The sequence below is a fragment of the Pituophis catenifer genome, unplaced genomic scaffold (genome assembly GCF_029215685.1).
Source record: "Pituophis catenifer annectens isolate HBS135680 unplaced genomic scaffold, rPitCat1.0.hap2 SCAF_8, whole genome shotgun sequence".
Taxonomy (NCBI): Eukaryota; Metazoa; Chordata; class Lepidosauria; order Squamata; family Colubridae; genus Pituophis; species Pituophis catenifer.
This window is the reverse complement of record NW_027256888.1, coordinates 61,301,674-61,321,354: the sequence shown is the minus strand read 5'-3', so window position 1 is coordinate 61,321,354 and position 19,681 is coordinate 61,301,674. Positions and strand designations below refer to the sequence as shown.

Below are 19,681 nucleotides of genomic sequence, written 5' to 3'. Positions count from 1 at the left end.
TAGGGCATACAAAACTTTTGCCAGACCTATACTTGAATACTGCTCACCTGCCTGGAACCCTCACTGTATTTCTGAAGTCAATACATTAGAGAGGGTCCAGAAATTTTTTACTAGAAGAGTACTCAAATCCTCTGCTCAAAATAAAATTCCCTATACCACCAGGCTTGAAATTTTAGGCCTTGATAGCCTCGAACTACGCCGTCTACATTCCAACCTAAACTTAATTCATAAGATTATTTACCAAAATGTCCTACCTGTAAATGAGTACTTTAATTTCAGCCGCAATAACACAAGGGCTATCAATAGATTCAAACTCAATGTAATTCGCTCTAATCTTGATTTCAGGAAATATGACTTCTGCAATAGTGTAGTAAATGTCTGGAACACTATACCTGAGCCTGTTGTTAGTCTCTCTAATCCCCATACCTTTTACCTTAAACTGTCTACCGTGGACCTTTCATGTTTTTTAAGAGGTCCGTAAAGGGAGCGTGCATAAGCGCACCAGCGTGTCTACCATCCCTGTCCTACTGTTCCCATTTATATGTACTGATGTACATATGTATTTATATGTGTTTATGGCTATGTTTTGCTTATTTATTTCCTTTTATTTGTGCCAATTTTTTTATGTGTCCATGTCTATGTCTATACTGTTACTTGTTTCCTTGTACTTGTTGACAAATAAATAAATAAATAAATAAATAAATAAATAAATAAATAAATAAATAAATATTATTTTACAATAATATGAAAAAATTAGAAATGGAATGCTGTGAGGTGGCTGTGAGTTCAATACTAGGTACAGGCAGTTATTTTTCTCCCTGGGCACACTGAGAATATATCTGCTGAACAAAACTCTGAATTGGTGACAGGAAGGGCATCTGGCCAGTAAACATACTGCTATCTCTATTCAGTTGCCCAGACTCCACCCCGCAAAGGATTATGGGGTCATTAAATAAAGATGATGAAACAATTAGAAATAAACAAAAATTAACTGGTTTTGTTTCTGGCTACTATGGTGTACAATTATATCAGAAAAGTAAAAATTATGTTTCTTTATAGCTTTTATCATGGAATCCACATTGATGAAACATGGCTTGTTAAAGAAGCACAGTAGCATATTGTACATATAATAAAACCATTATTTTCAAGTCACAAGGGCTGCGTTTATATCAAAACTAAGTATATGATTGTTTTAGCTGATCTATAAGCCCAAACCTCCAGGATGAACAAATTGGAAATATCCATACATGCAACCCTATGATTCTATGATTTAGCACCTAGTATCAAATTGACACTGCATGATTGGTTTGCTATCATTGGAACTAGAGAAAGGAACATTGGATTGGTCTTCCTTGGGGCATAACAAAGTGTGAAGACCTTTCACAGTTCTGAACTAAAGAGACTTCTGGCGGTGACGTCAGCATGCATGGAGGGAGAGAATGAGGCTCCGTTCTTGTAGCTCAAATATTCCCAGCCAGGAAGCCTAAATAGGCACTATCAATCCTGGAGAGATTGATAGAAAAAAGAGGAATCTCCAAGGACCTTGGGGGGAAAAGCAATTGTCCTGGAGGTTCAGGAGAAACCTCTTAATTCTGGTGGGGGAAAAAATCAGCCATTTTGGCTGGCCCGAAGCGCTGACAGCCGAGGAGTAGGGAAGCGAAAATTGAATCAACAGATCGCATTGGTACGAGAGGAGACTCAAAAAAAAAAGTGAGATACAGTTATATTGTGGAACGGGGGAGCAGAGAGATTGAGACTCCAAAACCAGTGGCAGAAACATAGCCAAATAAATGCGGCGACTAAAAGGAAGAGGACCAGAAGAAAGAACTTTGACAAGCAGTGACTGTGGTGAATTAAAGTTGGTGAATTAATTAATGTAATGTTGGCAAATTAAATAATATAAATACAAGAGGTCCTTGGTGCTCTCTGAGTTTGCTTATTTTCTTGCAGATGTTTCATTATCCTAACTAGGTAACATCATCATTGCCAGTAAGGAGTGCTGTTTGCTGTCATTTATATTCTGGTGACTTGCTTGAGGGTGTGGGTGGTCTTAGAGATTCTTTGGTTGGGTTGTTTACTGATGGTTCTTTTGCAGTTCCTTGATTGGGGTATTGTTTGCTTGATTGTTGTCTGAAGTTAACCTTGGAGTTAATCTATATAAATATATTTGTGTTTAGATTGAATATGAACACAGAGCTCCTGAATGTCGCCTGGGTTTAAAAGAAGGTCGTCCATTCTCAGGGGTCACTGCCTGCCTGGATTTTTGTGCTCATGCTCATAGAGACCTACACAATATGCAGAATGGTAGTACATTGGTAAGTCAGTGATTCACCAAGCCATTACTCATGCACAACCAACTTCTTGCATTAAGTTCCTTATTTTTCATAATCTCTATTTCTATTAAGCTGGCACATGATGGCTACCAAGGAAAATTGTGAAATATTGCATCAGTATGAATGCAAATCCTCTAGGCTTTTAATTTTTTAAAAAAATGAGATTCTCAAGGTTAATTCTTACATTCCTTGCTCCTGTTTGCCTTCTTGTTCTTTTTTTTAGTACAGTGAAATAAAGTGAAATTGGAAACTTTAAAATATATAGTTTCGATTGGCTTGTGTATTGCAGAATGTATGCATTGGAGTCCACAGAAATTTTGCTGTCAAGTTAGTGCATTTTTTTTTCAGACTTACAAGATTGAAGCCCTTTGATAGAAGTTCCACGTGCTCATAAAGAATATGTTCTCTACAGTCATGTATTCATCTCATTTCTCATACATCCCTTTGGAGATCCAGCATGATGTGGCAGTTAAGGCATCAGACTAGAAACTGGGAGAGTGTGAGTTGTAGTTTCATTTTAGGCACAAAGCCAGCTCAGTGATCTTAGGCTAATCACTTTCAGCCTAGAAAGGAGGCAGTGGAAAACCACTTCTGAAAATTCCTGTTAAGAAAACTGCAGGAACTTATCCAGGCAATCTCCAAGATACGTGCTGGGACTGAAGAAAATAATAATCTGTTTTATCTGTTGTCTTTCCTTTCCATTTTCCCCTCAACTTTGGCACGCATAATCCTTTTTTGCTAATTCATCATCTCTTTACATCTCATGCCTAGCATTTGTGACTTTCTGTTTGCTGATTATTGCCTCAAAGGAGTAATCAAAATATATATTTCTCAAGAGCTGATTTGTTCTTACAATCTATTGTATTTTAGTAAGTACTCTAACTCCATAATCCAAAGGATTTTTCTTGCTGTTTCTTACTGTTCATCTTTCAGAGTCATATTAGACCATTCCTTTAGCTATTCTGATCTTTGTTGTCATACAAACAGCCTTATCCTTCATAACCTTGTCTAAATTTGTAATTGCCTTCCTCCCTAGGATTAATATCCTCTTTACTTCTTCACTGCACTGTACATCTTTATCTATTCTTGAACCCAAGAAAACAAAACTATCTACCATCTTCACTTCTTCACCTCAACTGTAAGTTCACTTAGCATTCTGGTTGACGCTATTTTTGCTTTTCTGATATTTAACATTAACTCAGATATTTCACTTTCTACTTTTTCTTTTATCATGGACTCTTCTGCATCTTTCTTACTTGGGCTGACAAAGTGTTATCATCTGCATGTCTCAAGTAGTTCATTTTTTATCACCAATTTTTATTCCAGCAGACATACCTTCTCATCTTTTTTCTATATTATTCAGCATCTTTCTTTTGTCCTAATTTTTCCAGCAATCATTCTTTTATATACATATTTCCCTCTTCTACTCTACTCATCTTCTGATATATTAACTATATTCATACTTTCTTTTCCTAAAGTCATTCTACTTTCACTTTAGTTTCATGTTTTCTTTTTCTTCCATGCCTATTTGTCCCATGATTTATTCTTGATATTGTCAACATATGAGTCATCCCATATTCAGAACCTTTTATCAGTCTTATATCCTTCTCTCATTCAACTTTTTATCATAAACAATCACCTCAACGACCATTTTAGATTTACATTCATTTTTCTATGTATGTCTTTAAAAGCTCATACTCACCAAATAGACACTATTATTTATTTTTGAGTCCCTGAATCACCCATATTATTTCTATACTTTCTTATCTTAGACTATCTATTTATTCCTCACCAATTTCTTCTGGAATCTATTTATCCAAAATGTTGCATTTTTTCCCCAAAACCCATATTTGATTCTTCTACTACTATCATTTATTGTCACCAATCTATAGATTCATATTTCCATATACACAACAATCTAGATGAATTACATTTTGATACATTTTTTCCTTTCATTCCTACTTAAGCCTACGGCTTCCTTTGTCTGCATATATCAACTTTGATCCACAAAATCAAATTTTCTTCTTCAATTACATCCTCCCTCTTTTTCACAGTTTTATAGACATGCAATATAACTATACCATAGTTATTATTTGTTGGGATAATAGATTCTCCACTGCCATTTGATCCTTAATTAAAACTTTCACATAACATTTTTAGTTAAATAAAGAATGTGTAGTCAAGGTTATTTTAGTCATATCTATTTCTTGTACAACATTCTCTACTAATGGTAATGGACAGAATTAACCAGTTTTGGCCAATATGCTATTTGTAGCACAAACTTGCTCATTCCATTACATGCAAACTACAGTCTCTAATGTAGGGACTGCTTTATAAGCCAGCATATTATCATATGCATTGTATCAGCATTTAACATATTTTATATTTGATACAGAATTTTTTAGTGCCTTCTATCTTTTTTTTTTTTTTTTTTTTTTTTTTTTTTTTTAATTAGATTTTATTATAACATATAGTAATACAATCGGTACATTTTCGGTTCATTGGTGCAGTTATATACATATATACATCTGCATACATTATTGCTTGTCTTTTGTTGATATTGTTTCTTGGAGCTAGATTTAATTTCAAACACTTAAAAATAATAGTGCTCAGCTCCCTCAGACTAAATCTAATACTATTCATATAGATTTTGTTAATTAGTTAAAATTTAATCTCTATTACCTTCTTTATTTCTTTCCCCCATCCATTCGTACCACATGTCCCACACGCTATAAAATTCTGAATCTTCTCTGTCATTAATTTCTGAAGTCAATTTGTTCATTTCGGCGCACTCCAATATTTTTCCAATAACATGTTCTTGAGGTGGTATTTGTTTTTCTTTCCAATACTGGGCAAAGGAAATTCTAGCGGCTGTCAGAATATGTATAATTAAATACTTTTTCTTTTTTGCATATTCAGTTTTCAAAATTCCCAGGAGAAAAGCTTTTGGGTCAAAATCAAAATTTTCTTTTATTATTTCTCTAATCCACACCCATATCATCCTCCAGAATTTTTGTGCCTGATTACATGTCCACCAGCAATGATAAAAAGTACCCTGCTGATGGTCACATTTCCAACATTTAGGGCTCGAATTGGGGTAGATCTTCGCTATCCTGGCTGGGGCCATATGCCATCTATAAAACAGCTTGTATTGGTTTTCCTTATAAGCCGTCGCCTTTGTCATTTTAAGGTTATTATTCCATATTGAATCCCATTCGTTCAAATTTATATTCTGTCCTATATTTTTGGCCCATGCTAACATCGGTTCTTTAACTACTTCCTCTGCCATATCATACTCCAATAAATAATTATATAATTTAGCTAAAATTTTGTCGTCCGTACCCATCCATATCTTATCAAATCCATTTATGCTCATTTCAATGCCGAATTCCTCCTTATCTTTTTTATATCTGGATTTAATTTGGTTATATGGCCACCAGTCTATAGAAATACCTTGTTCCATCAATTCTTCCCTTGTTTTAAGGTTCCCTCCCCCATCTAATAATTCATTGTATCTGAACGTTTTACCCATTTCTAATACATTTGGATATATTATAGCCTCCATGGTGGAAAGCCATCTCGGAATTTTCCTATAGTGCTTCTGTCTCATCTCTCCCCATATTTGTATCAAGATCTCCCTTATTTTATGTCTATGGAAGTAAGTTTTTATCTTCTTCCCAGTATCCCAGAGATATGCATGCCAACCCTTCTGGAGATCATACCCTTCTAGAGTTAACAGTCTTTTATTTCTTAGGGTTGCCCATTCTTTCAGCCATACTAGGTTTGCAGCTTTTTGATATAACTCCCATTTAGGTAATCCGAAACCCCCTCTTTCCTTCTTGTCCTGTAAATTCCTAATTGCTATCCTTGGTTTCTTTCCCTCCCAAATAAATTTCCTGATGATGCTATTGAGCTCCAGAAAGAATTTTTTATCTAATTTAACAGGGACCGTTCGGAATAGATACAATAACTTGGGTAATATGCTCATTTTTATTGCCGCGATTCTGCCTAATAATGATATCTGTAGTCTTCCCCACTTTTCCAGATCCTGTTTAATATTTCTAATCAATGGTAAATAATTATCCTCTCTAAGGGCCGAGCACCTTGATGAAATCCAGACCCCCAGGTATTTTACCTTCTTGGCGATTTGGATCTCCATTGATTCTTCCAGTACTTTTTTCCTTGCCTCCGTCATATTTTTTGTTAATAATTTAGTTTTGGATTTATTTAATTTAAGGCCTGCTACCTCCCCGTAATTGCCCAATTCTTCCAGAATTTTAGTGCCTGATTCTAATGGTTCTTCCATGATTAATACCACATCATCTGCAAATGCCTGTGTCTTATATATCTCTTTTCTAATTGTCAGACCCTTTATTTCATTATTGTTCCTAATCTTTCTCAAGAATACTTCTAGTGCTAAGATAAATAGAAGTGGGGATAGAGGGCACCCTTGTCGGACCCCTTTTCTAATTTGAAAAGCCTTAGTTAGTTCTCCATTCAGTAATATATTAGCCTTTTGTTTTTGATAGATTGTGGATATCGTATTGACAAAATTTGATCCGAATTCCATTTGGATAATTTGTTGTTTCATAAATTGCCAATTAAGATTGTCAAATGCCTTTTGGGCGTCGACAAAGACCAATGCCATTTCTTTGTTCGGGTGTTCCTCATAGTATTCCAATATGTCTATTATCATCCTTGTATTATTCCTGATTTGCCTCCCAGGGAGGAATCCATTTTGGTCGCTGTGTATTAATTTATTCAAAATTATTTTTAGCCTTCCTGCTAAAATACCCATATAGATTTTGTAGTCCGTATTCAGGAGGGATATCGGTCTGTAATTTTTAATTAATTTTGGGTCTTCTCCTTCTTTTTGGAGGAGAGTAATATACGCCTCTCTCCATGATTCTGGAATTTTGGATTCTGTTAGGGCCTCATTATAAATTTCTAACAACTTTGGTAACAAAATTTCTCCCAAATCCGAATTTTTATAAAATTCCCCTGGAAGTCCATCTGGGCCTGGGGATTTGTTCTTTTTAAGTTTTGATATTACCATTCTTAATTCTGTCATCGTTATTTCTTTATTAAGTATTTCTTTATCCTCTTCCCCGATTTTTGGAAGACTTTCTTTTGACAAGTATTGGACCACCTTTTCATTAGGAATTTGTTCTTCCGCATACAGAGCCGCATAATACTCTCGGGCAATCTCCAATTTATCTTCCTGTTTATTGTTGAGGTGGCCTTCCGGGTCTTCCAATTGATGAATTATGCCTTTCTCTTTTTCTTTTTTTAACCTATAGGACAGCCACCTGCCCGGTTTGTTTGCATTTTCAAAATAATATTGTTTGGTTCGTTTCATTTTGTACGCCAATTCCTCTTGATCTATTACGTTTAATTTGTGCCGTATAACCATCCAATTTTCTTTAACATCCTTATTATCTGGTTTATGTTGTAGTTCCCTCTCGGCTTTCCCTAATTCTTCTATCAGTGCCTTCTGCCTCTCTCTTCTTTCCTTATTCCTGTGTGCACTATACGATATTGCTAGTCCTCTTACGTACGCTTTCATTGTATCCCATATGATACCTCGAGATGTTGCCTCCTTTTCATTTACTTCAAAAAATAAATTTAATTCTTTTTTTACTTTCTCAACATTTTGCTTGTCCTTTAGAAATTGATTATTTAATCTCCATCTTGTATTTCTTCTCTTGTGCGTACATTCCCATTTAACCTCTAATGGATTATGGTCTGCCCAAATGTTGGGCATGATTTCTGTTGACTTAATATCTAACCCTATATCTCTGCTTATCCACATCATATCAATCCTAGACCAAGATTTCTTAGGATTAGAATAATATGTATACTGCCTCTGATATGGGTGCAGAACCCGCCAAATATCCACTAGATTGAATTCTTCTACCATATCAAAGAATGGTTTTGGTAAATTTTTCCTCTTTTTCTTTTTACCTTTGGTCCCCTTATAATCTCTATTTGAATCTATTACCCCATTAAAATCGCCAATTATGCAAATCTTGCTCTTATCCATCATGCTTAATCTCTCTCCTAATTTTTTATAAAAGTCTCCTAGGTTTTCATTCGGGGCATAAATTGCTGTTAATAAGATTGGACAGTTGCCTCTTTTAACTTCCACCATTAATACCCTTCCCTTCGGGTCTGCATATTTTAGTTCGGCTTTTATTTCCTTCTTGATGTACAATGCTACTCCCCTTTTCTTTTTATCAGCTAGGGATGCATAAAGATTCCCCAATTTCTTATATTCCAAATATTTTTGATTTTCCTTTTTAATATGGACCTCTTGAAGGCACACTATATCCATATTTTGTTTAGCTAATTTTGTAAAAAAAATTTTCCTCTTTTTGTTATCGTTTAGGCCATTTACGTTAACCGATATCAATTTCCAATCATCCATCTCTTAATTTTTGTATACTATCCTAATACTTCTTGGCACGTGTGACTCTTTGTGGACTTTGGTCTTTCTTTGTCTCCTTACTATCCTTATCTTCCTCCTCCTTTTCCTTCGATATCCCTTCTTTCTCTCTTATCTGCTGGGTTACTTCTTCTTTCGATGTTTCTGCCTCTAACTCCTCCTTACTACTTTGATCCTCTTCAGACGCTCGTAATTGATCCAGGAACTCTTGAGCTGCTACTAAGCTATCTATCTTAACTTTATTCCCTTGCCATGTGATCCACATGCCTTCTGGTAAAATCCACCTGAAGAGAATATTCCTTTTGTTTAATTGAGTAGCCAAAAACCTATAATCTCTCCTTATCTCCCTTACCCTCCTTGGGATTTGTTTAAGTATAATCACCTCCTTTCCCTTATACATGATTGGCTCATCTCTTGCCACACTATAGAGGATATCCTTTACCTTCTTCCTTGCGAATCTTATATGCACCTCCCTTGGCAATTTGTTTCTTCGTGCATAATTTGTCTGGACCCTGTACGCCTCGTCAATTTCCTTTATAATATCCAATTTATCTTGTTGCAACACCCCAGCAATTAATTCTGCCATCACCTGGCACAGATCTTCTTCCTTATCTTCCGCAATGTTTTGGAAACGGAGATAGAAGGAGGCTCGATCCATTTCCAATTGGGTAATTGAGTCTGCCAATTCCCTGTTCTGTTCCATCAGTTTTTGGTCAACCGTATCTAAATTTTTTTCCTGTTGTTCCATTTTAACTTCCATCTTTTTAATCTTCTGTGTATTAGTTTGTATCGATTCCTGTATACCAATCATTTTTTGATCTAATGCCCTAATATCTGTCTTCAATTCAGTATGATTACTAGACATTTTTTCTTGTAACATAATCATCGTGTCCTGTATTGCTGTCAATGTTGATTGCATTGCTTGCATTGTGGGTAGCATTCCTGATTTCTCCATTTTTGAGAAACCTTCAGTCAATTTCTGTGTAGCAGGTGATGTCGTTGTGATCGTGGGATTTGAGGATGTTTTCTTTCCTGTTTTTGTCACCGTGGATGAGAAGCTCATCTCTTTTAATATCTTTTTCTGTTTTCTTGTTATATTTTCAATGTTTTTCCAAATTGTCATCCACCAATATTTAACTGCCTCTATCAAATGAATTTATATTAAATCGTTCCCTTCCGTTCCACTATTCAATATTGTTTAGTAATACAATAAATCAATAATTCAAATTTTTATCTATTGCACAAACCTATCTTGTAATAAGTCACTTATTGATCAATTAATAGTTAAACTAATTTGAACTAAGATAACCCTCTCACCTGCTACCACTACTTAAGCAAATTATCTTTACCTACTCTTATTTAACACTTAAGCACTGGTGACTTTCTAATATCTCTTGAGCAATCTAAGTACACATATAAATCATTAATTATGCAATCTCAATATTCAATATTTTAAGTTATAAAGAGCTAATCAAAATTAAGAATCAATAATTGAAAGAAGAAAGGAGGAGAAGAAAGGGAAAAATCCAATTATAGAATATAAAAGATTATAGCGTATATAAATTCCTTAATAAAAAATCTAAAAAGTACTTAATAAATTTTAAATAAGTTCACAATTAATTAAGATTATCTAAAATGGAATATGTAATATATATAATATTAATATAGATATATACTTAAAGATATATAAATTTTCTAATGTTTTTTTTTTCTTGTTGTTGTTATTTGCCCAACTCGTTGATTAATTAATTGATTAGTTGATTAATTGCTCAATAACTTCTCTCAGTCATAAAAGAGCAGAAGGGAAAAGCAACCAAAAAAAAAAATATAAAAAAAAATTCTTTTACAATGATGCAGCAGGCACGCTTTGCTGTATGATCTGCTTCGCGTTGCTCTTAAGTTCAATCACTCTCCATTTGCATTGTCATTCAGATTTCATCAGCCACGTTATCTTCCCCAAGTGCTCCTCAGTCTCTCAGCTCGAGACAATCTTATTGTTAGTCCTGACAGCTACCGCACTTCCAAAATCCAGTTCCTTTATTCAATTAGTCTATTCCACACTCTTAACTTTCCAAAGTTTGTTTGCTCGAAACAAAGTATCAATCCAATCCACTGAAGGCTCCGTCTCCCTTTCTAAAAGTGTCCTCAGTCTCACCAGCACGTCTGCGATTTCATCTCCCACCAATCTCCTCCAACCTCACAATCGCCGCCAATTCCTTCCAGGATCCTTCTTATCAGACGCAGCCAGCACAATCCAATTGAACTCACTCCGAGCGTGTTTAAGGGATAGTAGTACGAATGATAATAGGCACCAACTTCACCGAAATCTTCTTGCTTCCTGCCTTTTGTTGGCTATCACAGCTTCAAGTCTGCCATTTAAAGCAGACGCGCCGCGTTAGTTTGACAGCGGTAGTCGGTCCAGCAGAGAGTGCTTGCTCCTCACCGCTCTGCCTGCTGACACCCCGCTATCGTCCGCGGAGCTCTCCAAGCTCCCACGCCTCGAAGGGACCCCAAAACGCAACAAAAAAGTGGCACTGCAAGCAGCGATCGCTGTCACAGCGCCATTTCGCTGGGATTCACCAACCGGAAGTCTTTAGTGCCTTCTATCATTGTGTTTGTAGTAAACACAAATTTATTTAAGTATTAATAAGACCCATTCTGATCCACAAGTTTCACATTTCTAAAATATCCAGTTAGATATGCTTAATTTCCACCTAGGCAATTCTGCAAGATTTCCTCAGTTAATACTTCTTTTGTTATATGTTCCAGTTGTATGTGTCATTCTAAAAAGAGGAACTCATTCTAGCACTTGAGATAAACAGACTTCCTTGGTATGGCCATGTTGTCATTTCTAAACCTACTCATGAAACTTCATTCTTTCCATTAAGGAATTCTTCTGACGTGACAATTTCATTATATGATTTCCAAATTTCTCCATATATTATTCTATAGATTCATATTTCCATATACACAACAATCTAGATGAATTACATTTTGATACATTTTTTCCTTTCATTCCTACTTAAGCCTACGGCTTCCTTTGTCTGCATATATCAACTTTGATCCACAAAATCAAATTTTCTTCTTCAATTACATCCTCCCTCTTTTTCACAGTTTTATAGACATGCAATATAACTATACCATAGTTATTATTTGTTGGGATAATAGATTCTCCACTGCCATTTGATCCTTAATTAAAACTTTCACATAACATTTTTAGTTAAATAAAGAATGTGTAGTCAAGGTTATTTTAGTCATATCTATTTCTTGTACAACATTCTCTACTAATGGTAATGGACAGAATTAACCAGTTTTGGCCAATATGCTATTTGTAGCACAAACTTGCTCATTCCATTACATGCAAACTACAGTCTCTAATGTAGGGACTGCTTTATAAGCCAGCATATTATCATATGCATTGTATCAGCATTTAACATATTTTATATTTGATACAGAATTTTTTAGTGCCTTCTATCATTGTGTTTGTAGTAAACACAAATTTATTTAAGTATTAATAAGACCCATTCTGATCCACAAGTTTCACATTTCTAAAATATCCAGTTAGATATGCTTAATTTCCACCTAGGCAATTCTGCAAGATTTCCTCAGTTAATACTTCTTTTGTTATATGTTCCAGTTGTATGTGTCATTCTAAAAAGAGGAACTCATTCTAGCACTTGAGATAAACAGACTTCCTTGGTATGGCCATGTTGTCATTTCTAAACCTACTCATGAAACTTCATTCTTTCCATTAAGGAATTCTTCTGACGTGACAATTTCATTATATGATTTCCAAATTTCTCCATATATTATTCTTGAAAGCCATATAGAAGTGGTTTGCCATTTTCTTCTTTCAGGTTTGTTTTAAGTTCCTTCTCTTAGGTGGGCTGGCTGAAGAAAGCTGAGAAATCCATTCATTTGCTAAGGTGAAATTAGTCATTTCCCAAGGCAATGTAAAAGGAATACAATACTGATCTCTTGAGCATTGGTTGCTAGATATATTCCCAAAGTGCTACTTCTAGATTGATCAACAAATTTGAAATCCTGCAATCAATCATTCCCTTATTGATTGACATATTTTAATTTTTGTTTTGTATTAACAGAAGTTTAATAGGATTAAACTGAAAAGACCATTCCCTCTTCAGCAATGATTAGTAACTTGTATGCTGATGTGAATGTGTATGTAAAGAAGTACACCTCATGTAAAAAAATTTTTTTTCAATTTTAACATATGTGGACATATCAATATTTTACTTCCATTCAAGCAGCATATTCAAGAAGCCTAAGATAATTTAATTCTGTTTTAATGTATTTTAATATTTGTATTGTGTGTTTTCAATTTTGGCTGTTCACCGCCCCGAGTCCTTCGGGAGAGGGGGCGGTATAAAAATTTAATAAATAAATAAATAAATAAATAAATATAAAAGTAAAGGTGGCACAACTGAACAAAAACATGAAAAATTGACTTTATTATTTATTACATTAAATTATTTGCAATTATTTATTCAACAAAAAAGATAATGCCATTTACTTCTGTAGAAAAACTAAGTTGGCTCTAATATTTGGAAGAAACAACCCCGAGTTGCAAGGTTTTTTATATATGAAAATTTATGACATCAACTGCCGAGATGATTTCTGTTCCTCCATGCAGGAATTTTTCCATTGTGCAATTTATGAGGGACTTCTTGCATGCACATCCCATTTCAAATCACCTCACAGCATATTAATGGAATTTAGATCTGGGCTTTGGCTTGGCCATATCAGCATCCTCCATTTCTCTTCTTTTTATCCATTCCTTGTGGATTTACTCACCAATATTTTCCCAAAGCTGTGTCATCAGTTCATGAATTTTATCACTGGAACTTTTATTTCTCAGGAATATTAGGTGCTCCTAACATGAAAAAGATGCCAAAGCCTTCATTTTATACAAACATACATAATGTACAAATAGTAGTGAATACAGATGTTTATATAAAGTAAAATAAAAGTAGTACTAAAACTACTACTAAAATAGTAGTGAATAAAGATGTTTATATAAAGATGACAAAATGGAGTCCATAATGCCCCTAGGTGGCGCTCGCTGACCTCTAAATGTTTGGTTTTGTTTTTTTTTTTAAAGGAGAAAAGTAATGAAAATGATGGACTTTTCTAGAGAACAAATCCCACAAAACATTCTTGCCTGGTCTAGATTATTTTAGATTGTTATATTTTTAAAGAGTTTTGTTGTTGTTGTTTTTAATGGGTTATTGACCCCTGGAAAAACTATTGAAAAATAGAATATTTATGGTTAAAAATAATCCAGGTATAATTTAATTTGACAAGCTGCCTCTCAGGAAAAATTAACACTGTGACTTTAAGGTCATGAATTATCACAATTGTTTGTAGGCCAAATTTAACCTTGCGTCATTTGTCGGTCCAAATGTGTCTTCCGTCATATTATTTTAACAGGTCTGCACACTAACCAGAGAAGACAATCGTGAAATTGGCCAAACACCAGAAGATGAACAATTGCATGTGCTACCCTTGTATAAAATATCCAATGTAGATGAGTTTGGAAGCACCGAAGGTCAGGAAGAAAAAAAGCGAAATGGTAGCATCCAGGTTCTTAGTTCTTTTCGACGAAAAGTAAGGATGCTGGCTGAACCTGTAAAAACCTGTCGGCAAAAAAAGTTGGAAGCCAAGAAAGCAGCAACAGAGAAGCTGGCCTCCATGGAAAATGGGACTAACAAACATGAGAGAGAAAAACCAGCCTCAGCACGTCAAAAGCAGGTCAATGCAGAAGCATCAGCTCATAGCAAGCAGTTAGCAGGTATGTTTTTAGTAGGCATTAGCTATGATGTCAGCTCTGTCACATGTACCATATGGGCTATTTGTACTTTGAACATGAGACATATGAGACAGGATCACGTTGAAATAAAATTGTATGAAAATGGCATATATGTCTTAGCATGTCATTTATTCCCCAATATGTGATTAAGCAACCAGTCTAGGTTTAAACCCTGCTACAGAATCATTGACTTGAGTTGAATCACAATGCTTTCACTTTGTTGTTTGCATGTGAAAATGTCAGAATCTATGGCAAAATGAGAGGCTTATTTAGAACCAGATGTTTAGATATAAAGTCAATTGCATTGGAATCAGTGGGCCTTTCATTCCAGAGCAAGCAACAGTACATTTACACTGGAGAAGGAGGAATGTTGATTTTAGTCCAAGAGCATTATACAAGAAGAAGGTTAAATAATTGCTGTTCTGATCAAATTGAACTATGGGGTGGTTGCTATTTTAATTTTAAAATATGCACATGAATGCATTGGTAGCATTTTTTTGTTCCAATGCACTTATCTAGTTGAGTCCATGGAATCAGTTCTTCTCTTAATGAACCAAAATGTTTTCTTATTTTTCTCAATTGTGTTTAACAATGTTCTATGTATAATAATGTTAGCAAATTTCTACGCAAGTAGAAATCCCTCAGGGATATATGTTGGAACTGGTACTTTTTAACTTTTAAATGATTCTTTTAAATAAGCAGTGAGGTGGCCAAATTTGCTGATGGTATTAAACTACTCAAGATTTAAAAAAAACCCAAAAGTGAGTTGGATGTATCTTCCTTACAGTAGGAATTTGATTTCAACAATAATTAGCCAGAGAAGATTTATATCTAAAACAGAAAGGAGATCTATTTACAGGAAAAGTCTATCACCTAGCTAGCTACATCCTACCAAAAGGACAATCCACATTTCCTCCATGACTGGAAAACTGGCTGAGAGGAGAGAAATAACTCCTTAGATCAGCAATCATTTTAAGTATAGTATATGTAAAAGATAAAGAAGGGACAGAAAGCAAATTCTTAACTTTCTTTCTGCAGCCAATCCCTTCTATATTCATGAGATGCTGAGGAATTAGGGTTTCCAACAAAGTGTCTATAAAGAACTTAAGAAGGATATCTTTTGGGTGGACAAACACATGACAAATGCAATTTAAAGAGGTGCCAAATGATGCATATTTTGACAAAAATCTTACTTAACATATATATTGATGGGGTCCCAACTAACCAAGAAAAAAGATTTTGGGAGCACTGTTGATTTAATTAATTAATTTAATTAATTAAATTTATATGCCGCCCCTCTCCGAAGACTCAGGGCGGCTCACAATACATTTTAAAAATAATTATAAAAAAACATTGAAAAATTAAAAACATTAAAAACTCATTCACGCCATTCATGTCTGGATCTTGCCAGATCACAAGAGAGAGATCAACGGCCCCAGGCCTGCCGGAAAAGCCAGGTCTTCACCACTTTTCGGAAGGCCAATAGGGTGGGGATGGTCTGGACCTCAGGAGGTAACTGGTTCCAGAGAGCTGGGGCAGCCACAGAGAAGGCCCTCCCCCGCGGGCCCGCCAGCTGGCATTGTTTAGCTGATGGGACCCGAAGGAGACCAACTCTGTGGGATCTTACCGGTCGCTGGGAGCTATGCGGCAAAAGGCGGTCTCGAAGATAACCTGGCCCTGAGCCATGTAGGGCTTTAAAGGTAATAACCAACACTTTGAATTGTGACCGGAGACCAATAGGGAGCCAGTGCAGCTCATGGAGAATTGGTGTAATGTGGGTGTATCTAGGTGCACCACAACAGCTCATGCGGATGCGTTCTGGACCAACTGTAGTCTCCAAACACTTTTCAAGGGTAGCCCCATGTAGAGCATGTTGCAATAATCTAACCGTGACGGCATGAGTGTCTTGTCTGGGTTAAGTGATAGCTGAATGAAGATGTTGACACAATATGTAGCCGCTTTGGGGGGGGGGGTGAATCTATGCTGGGGATTATAATCATAATCATAAGTTTATTTGTCTAGCATATATAAGATAACAGTAAAAGTATAAACATAATTTGAATACATGAAAAGAGTAAGTAAAAAAAAATATTAGGACAGGGATGGTAGGCACGCTGGTGCACTTATGCACGCCCCTTACAGACCTCTTAGGAATGGGGTGACGTCAACAGTAGACAGTTTAAGAAAGTTTTTTCACTCATAACTGAAAAAGTATATAATGTTTGGGGGGAGATACAGAAGGGAGCAATCAAAACCATCAAGGTATTCAAAGAACTTTTTTATGAGAAAAGACTAGAATATTTGAAACCCTTTTGTTGTTATTGAAAGGGGACATGTCAATGTGTATAAATTATATATGGCACCGAGAAAATAGAAAAGGAGGGGTTTTTTTATTTTGTTTTGTTAACTTTCACAAAGCTCCTGGGGCAGAGCTCATCTAATATAGCTGATTGGCATGGGATTTACAATAAACAAAAGAAATGTTTTTTAGTACAGTTAACCATTTAGAATTCATAAGGCATAGTGATGACTGATCATTGAATGCCTTTTAAAGATAAAAGTAGAAATGTTCAATACTTGGAACAAAATGTACAAAGGTGCTTCAGATCTGATATTTGGTACCTTCAGAAGCTTAAAGGAGTCAAATTTTTACCTGGGCTCTTAGAGCACCAAGTAATTGTGCAGGCTCCAGAAAATACATGGTTGAGTTGAGGGAACAAGGGAGTGTAAAAGTTGATTGCACTCTATTACTGCTTCCTTCTATCCTTTCTCTGAGCCTGTTTGACTATATACCCAAGGAAAGAGAGGGCTTCTTTAAAAAATTGCCAACAGGTACAAGGACAATACTAATGCCAGATTTAAAGCACCTTTGCTTACATCAGAATTCAACTATTGCACATCTCTAGAAGGGCTTTGAATACATGTTTCAGATGAGTACCTGTGTTATTTTTTCACACCTGATTCCAAGCCCTCCTAAGATATCTGGGAAACAAAATAGTGTCAATATTTGAGCCTTGGCCTGATTCTTCAAGGCTATTTTTTTTTCCAGAGAGGAAAGATGCCCGCAACATTCATATCTGATCTATAGTAATTTCCCATATCTCATATTTGTGGCATTATTCAATTGTACAAACTCCTCCATAAAAACTAGATTGGGCAACATCTTTCCATAATTGAATTAATTCTATACAAATGATAAATATTTTTTTCAACCTTAAAGCTCTTTCCTTCTCTTTCTTGTGCACAGATCTTTTGCATCTTTCAGGATCAGCTGTGTCACAACAGCAACTTTACCAACATCCATGCCAGGCTCTCCCTTCTAAACCTCAGTCAAATCATGGCAATTTATACTCTGCTTCTGATCCTACCAATCTCTATATGAGTCTGTCTAATCCAGCTAATCCATATTCAAACTCTACACTTCCTTCCAATCCTTATGGAGGATCCAATCCAATGAATATCTACCAAACTTCATCACAACCTACAGGAACTTATTTGAATTCTTCCAGTCTCATAAATCCCTATTCTATTCATTTAGGTCAAAATAACCAGTATCCTCATTATCCATGCAATGGAAGCTTATCAATAGACAATTGTTCTTATTACAATTCCTATTCTGCTCAGACTCAGCATATGGACTTGTTTAGGTATCAGAGCCAAGATTCTCTGTCTAAACTAAGTCTACCTCCAATACATACGTTGTATCAGCATAGGATTGCAAATAATCAGGACTTTGGGCACAGGTACTTGAATTATGGAAACCAAAATGTGCCAGTAGATGCTTTCAACAAATGCACCTTTAGACCAAATGTTCATCATGCAGGTTCTTTCCCAACTTACGCCCAGCATGAGACTGATAACCCTTTTATGGACATCACTTCCAGGCTGAAATCTAATCTAAATAACCCAGGTGTGGACTTCATGAATAAAAATGGTGATCATCTGTATCCCCCAGCACACCTCGCCCATGACTATCATAGCATGTTCAATGGCTCTTCTCATTCACTCCATCTCCAGAACAAGAATAGTCAGGCAGCTAATGGGCTGTCAAACCTCTTTCCAGATTTTAACCATAATAGAACTGCTTCCGAAGTAGGTGCGAATAAAACAGAGGTGCTCAATGCAGAGGATCCTGATGATGTCTGGTCAGACAATGAGCAGAGTTTTCTGGATCCAGAAATAGGCGGTGTTGCAGTGGCACCATCCCATGGATCAATCCTCATAGAGTGTGCTAAACGTGAACTCCACGCTACAACCCCATTGAAAAATCCTAACAGGAATCACCCTACAAGGATATCACTTGTCTTCTACCAACATAAAAGTATGAATGAGCCAAAGCATGGTCTGGCTTTGTGGGAGGCAAAAATGGCTGAGAAGGCAAGAGAAAAAGAAGAGGACTGTGAGAAGTATGGTCCAGATTATGTGCCTCAGAAAGTACATGGCAAAAAAGTAAAACGGGAGCCTGCTGAATTAAACGAGAACCTGGAACCAACCTATTTTAGATTTATCAGGTCCCTTGCACAAAGGACGATGTCTCTTACCACAAATTCCACAGTAACTACATCTCCATATGCCTTTACACGGGTTACAGGGCCTTATAACAGATATATATAAAAGTCACCTTTGTTTATTACCTCATAATTATTCCCTTAGATTAGATTAGATAGAGTCAGAGCAAGATACAGTATTTTTTTTTCACTTGTCCTTGAGGAAATCTTCTCCATCCCAGCAAAATAAGTAATTTTACCACTGCATATAGTTGGAGAGCTGTCACAAGTAACAATTCGAAACTAAAACCAAAGTATCCTATGCAAAAATTAAGAAGACATAACAACCAACTGGGACTGAAATACTGCTATTACTACTGGTAAAAATAAAGACCATAATTTAAAAAAATGAACATCTGTAACCATTTTGCTCAAGAGCAGATGAAGCAAGAAAGAGTTTTTGTTTTTAATGGTGAAAAACTGTAGTATTTCTTCTGCAGAAAATTGAAGATTCTGCTAGGTGCTCAACTGATGCTATACTGAAATGCTTACTGGAAATGTAGTTTTTATCATGGAACATTTTGTTTGT

The 19,681-nt window shown here is 35.7% G+C and overlaps 1 protein-coding gene across 1 annotated transcript in view; it reads left to right on the top strand.

Annotated features, from left to right (window-relative positions):
• TET2 (tet methylcytosine dioxygenase 2) overlaps nt 1-19,273 on the top strand; it is a 29,447-nt gene extending 10,174 nt beyond the window's left edge. The window contains exons 7-9 of the mRNA XM_070948691.1: nt 2,178-2,315; nt 14,227-14,587; nt 17,853-19,273. Coding sequence (XP_070804792.1) covers nt 2,178-2,315; nt 14,227-14,587; nt 17,853-19,219 — 1,866 coding nt within the window. The 3' untranslated portion in view covers nt 19,220-19,273. The remainder of the gene's footprint in view (nt 1-2,177; nt 2,316-14,226; nt 14,588-17,852) is intronic.
• Nucleotides 19,274-19,681: the final 408 nt, after the last annotated feature.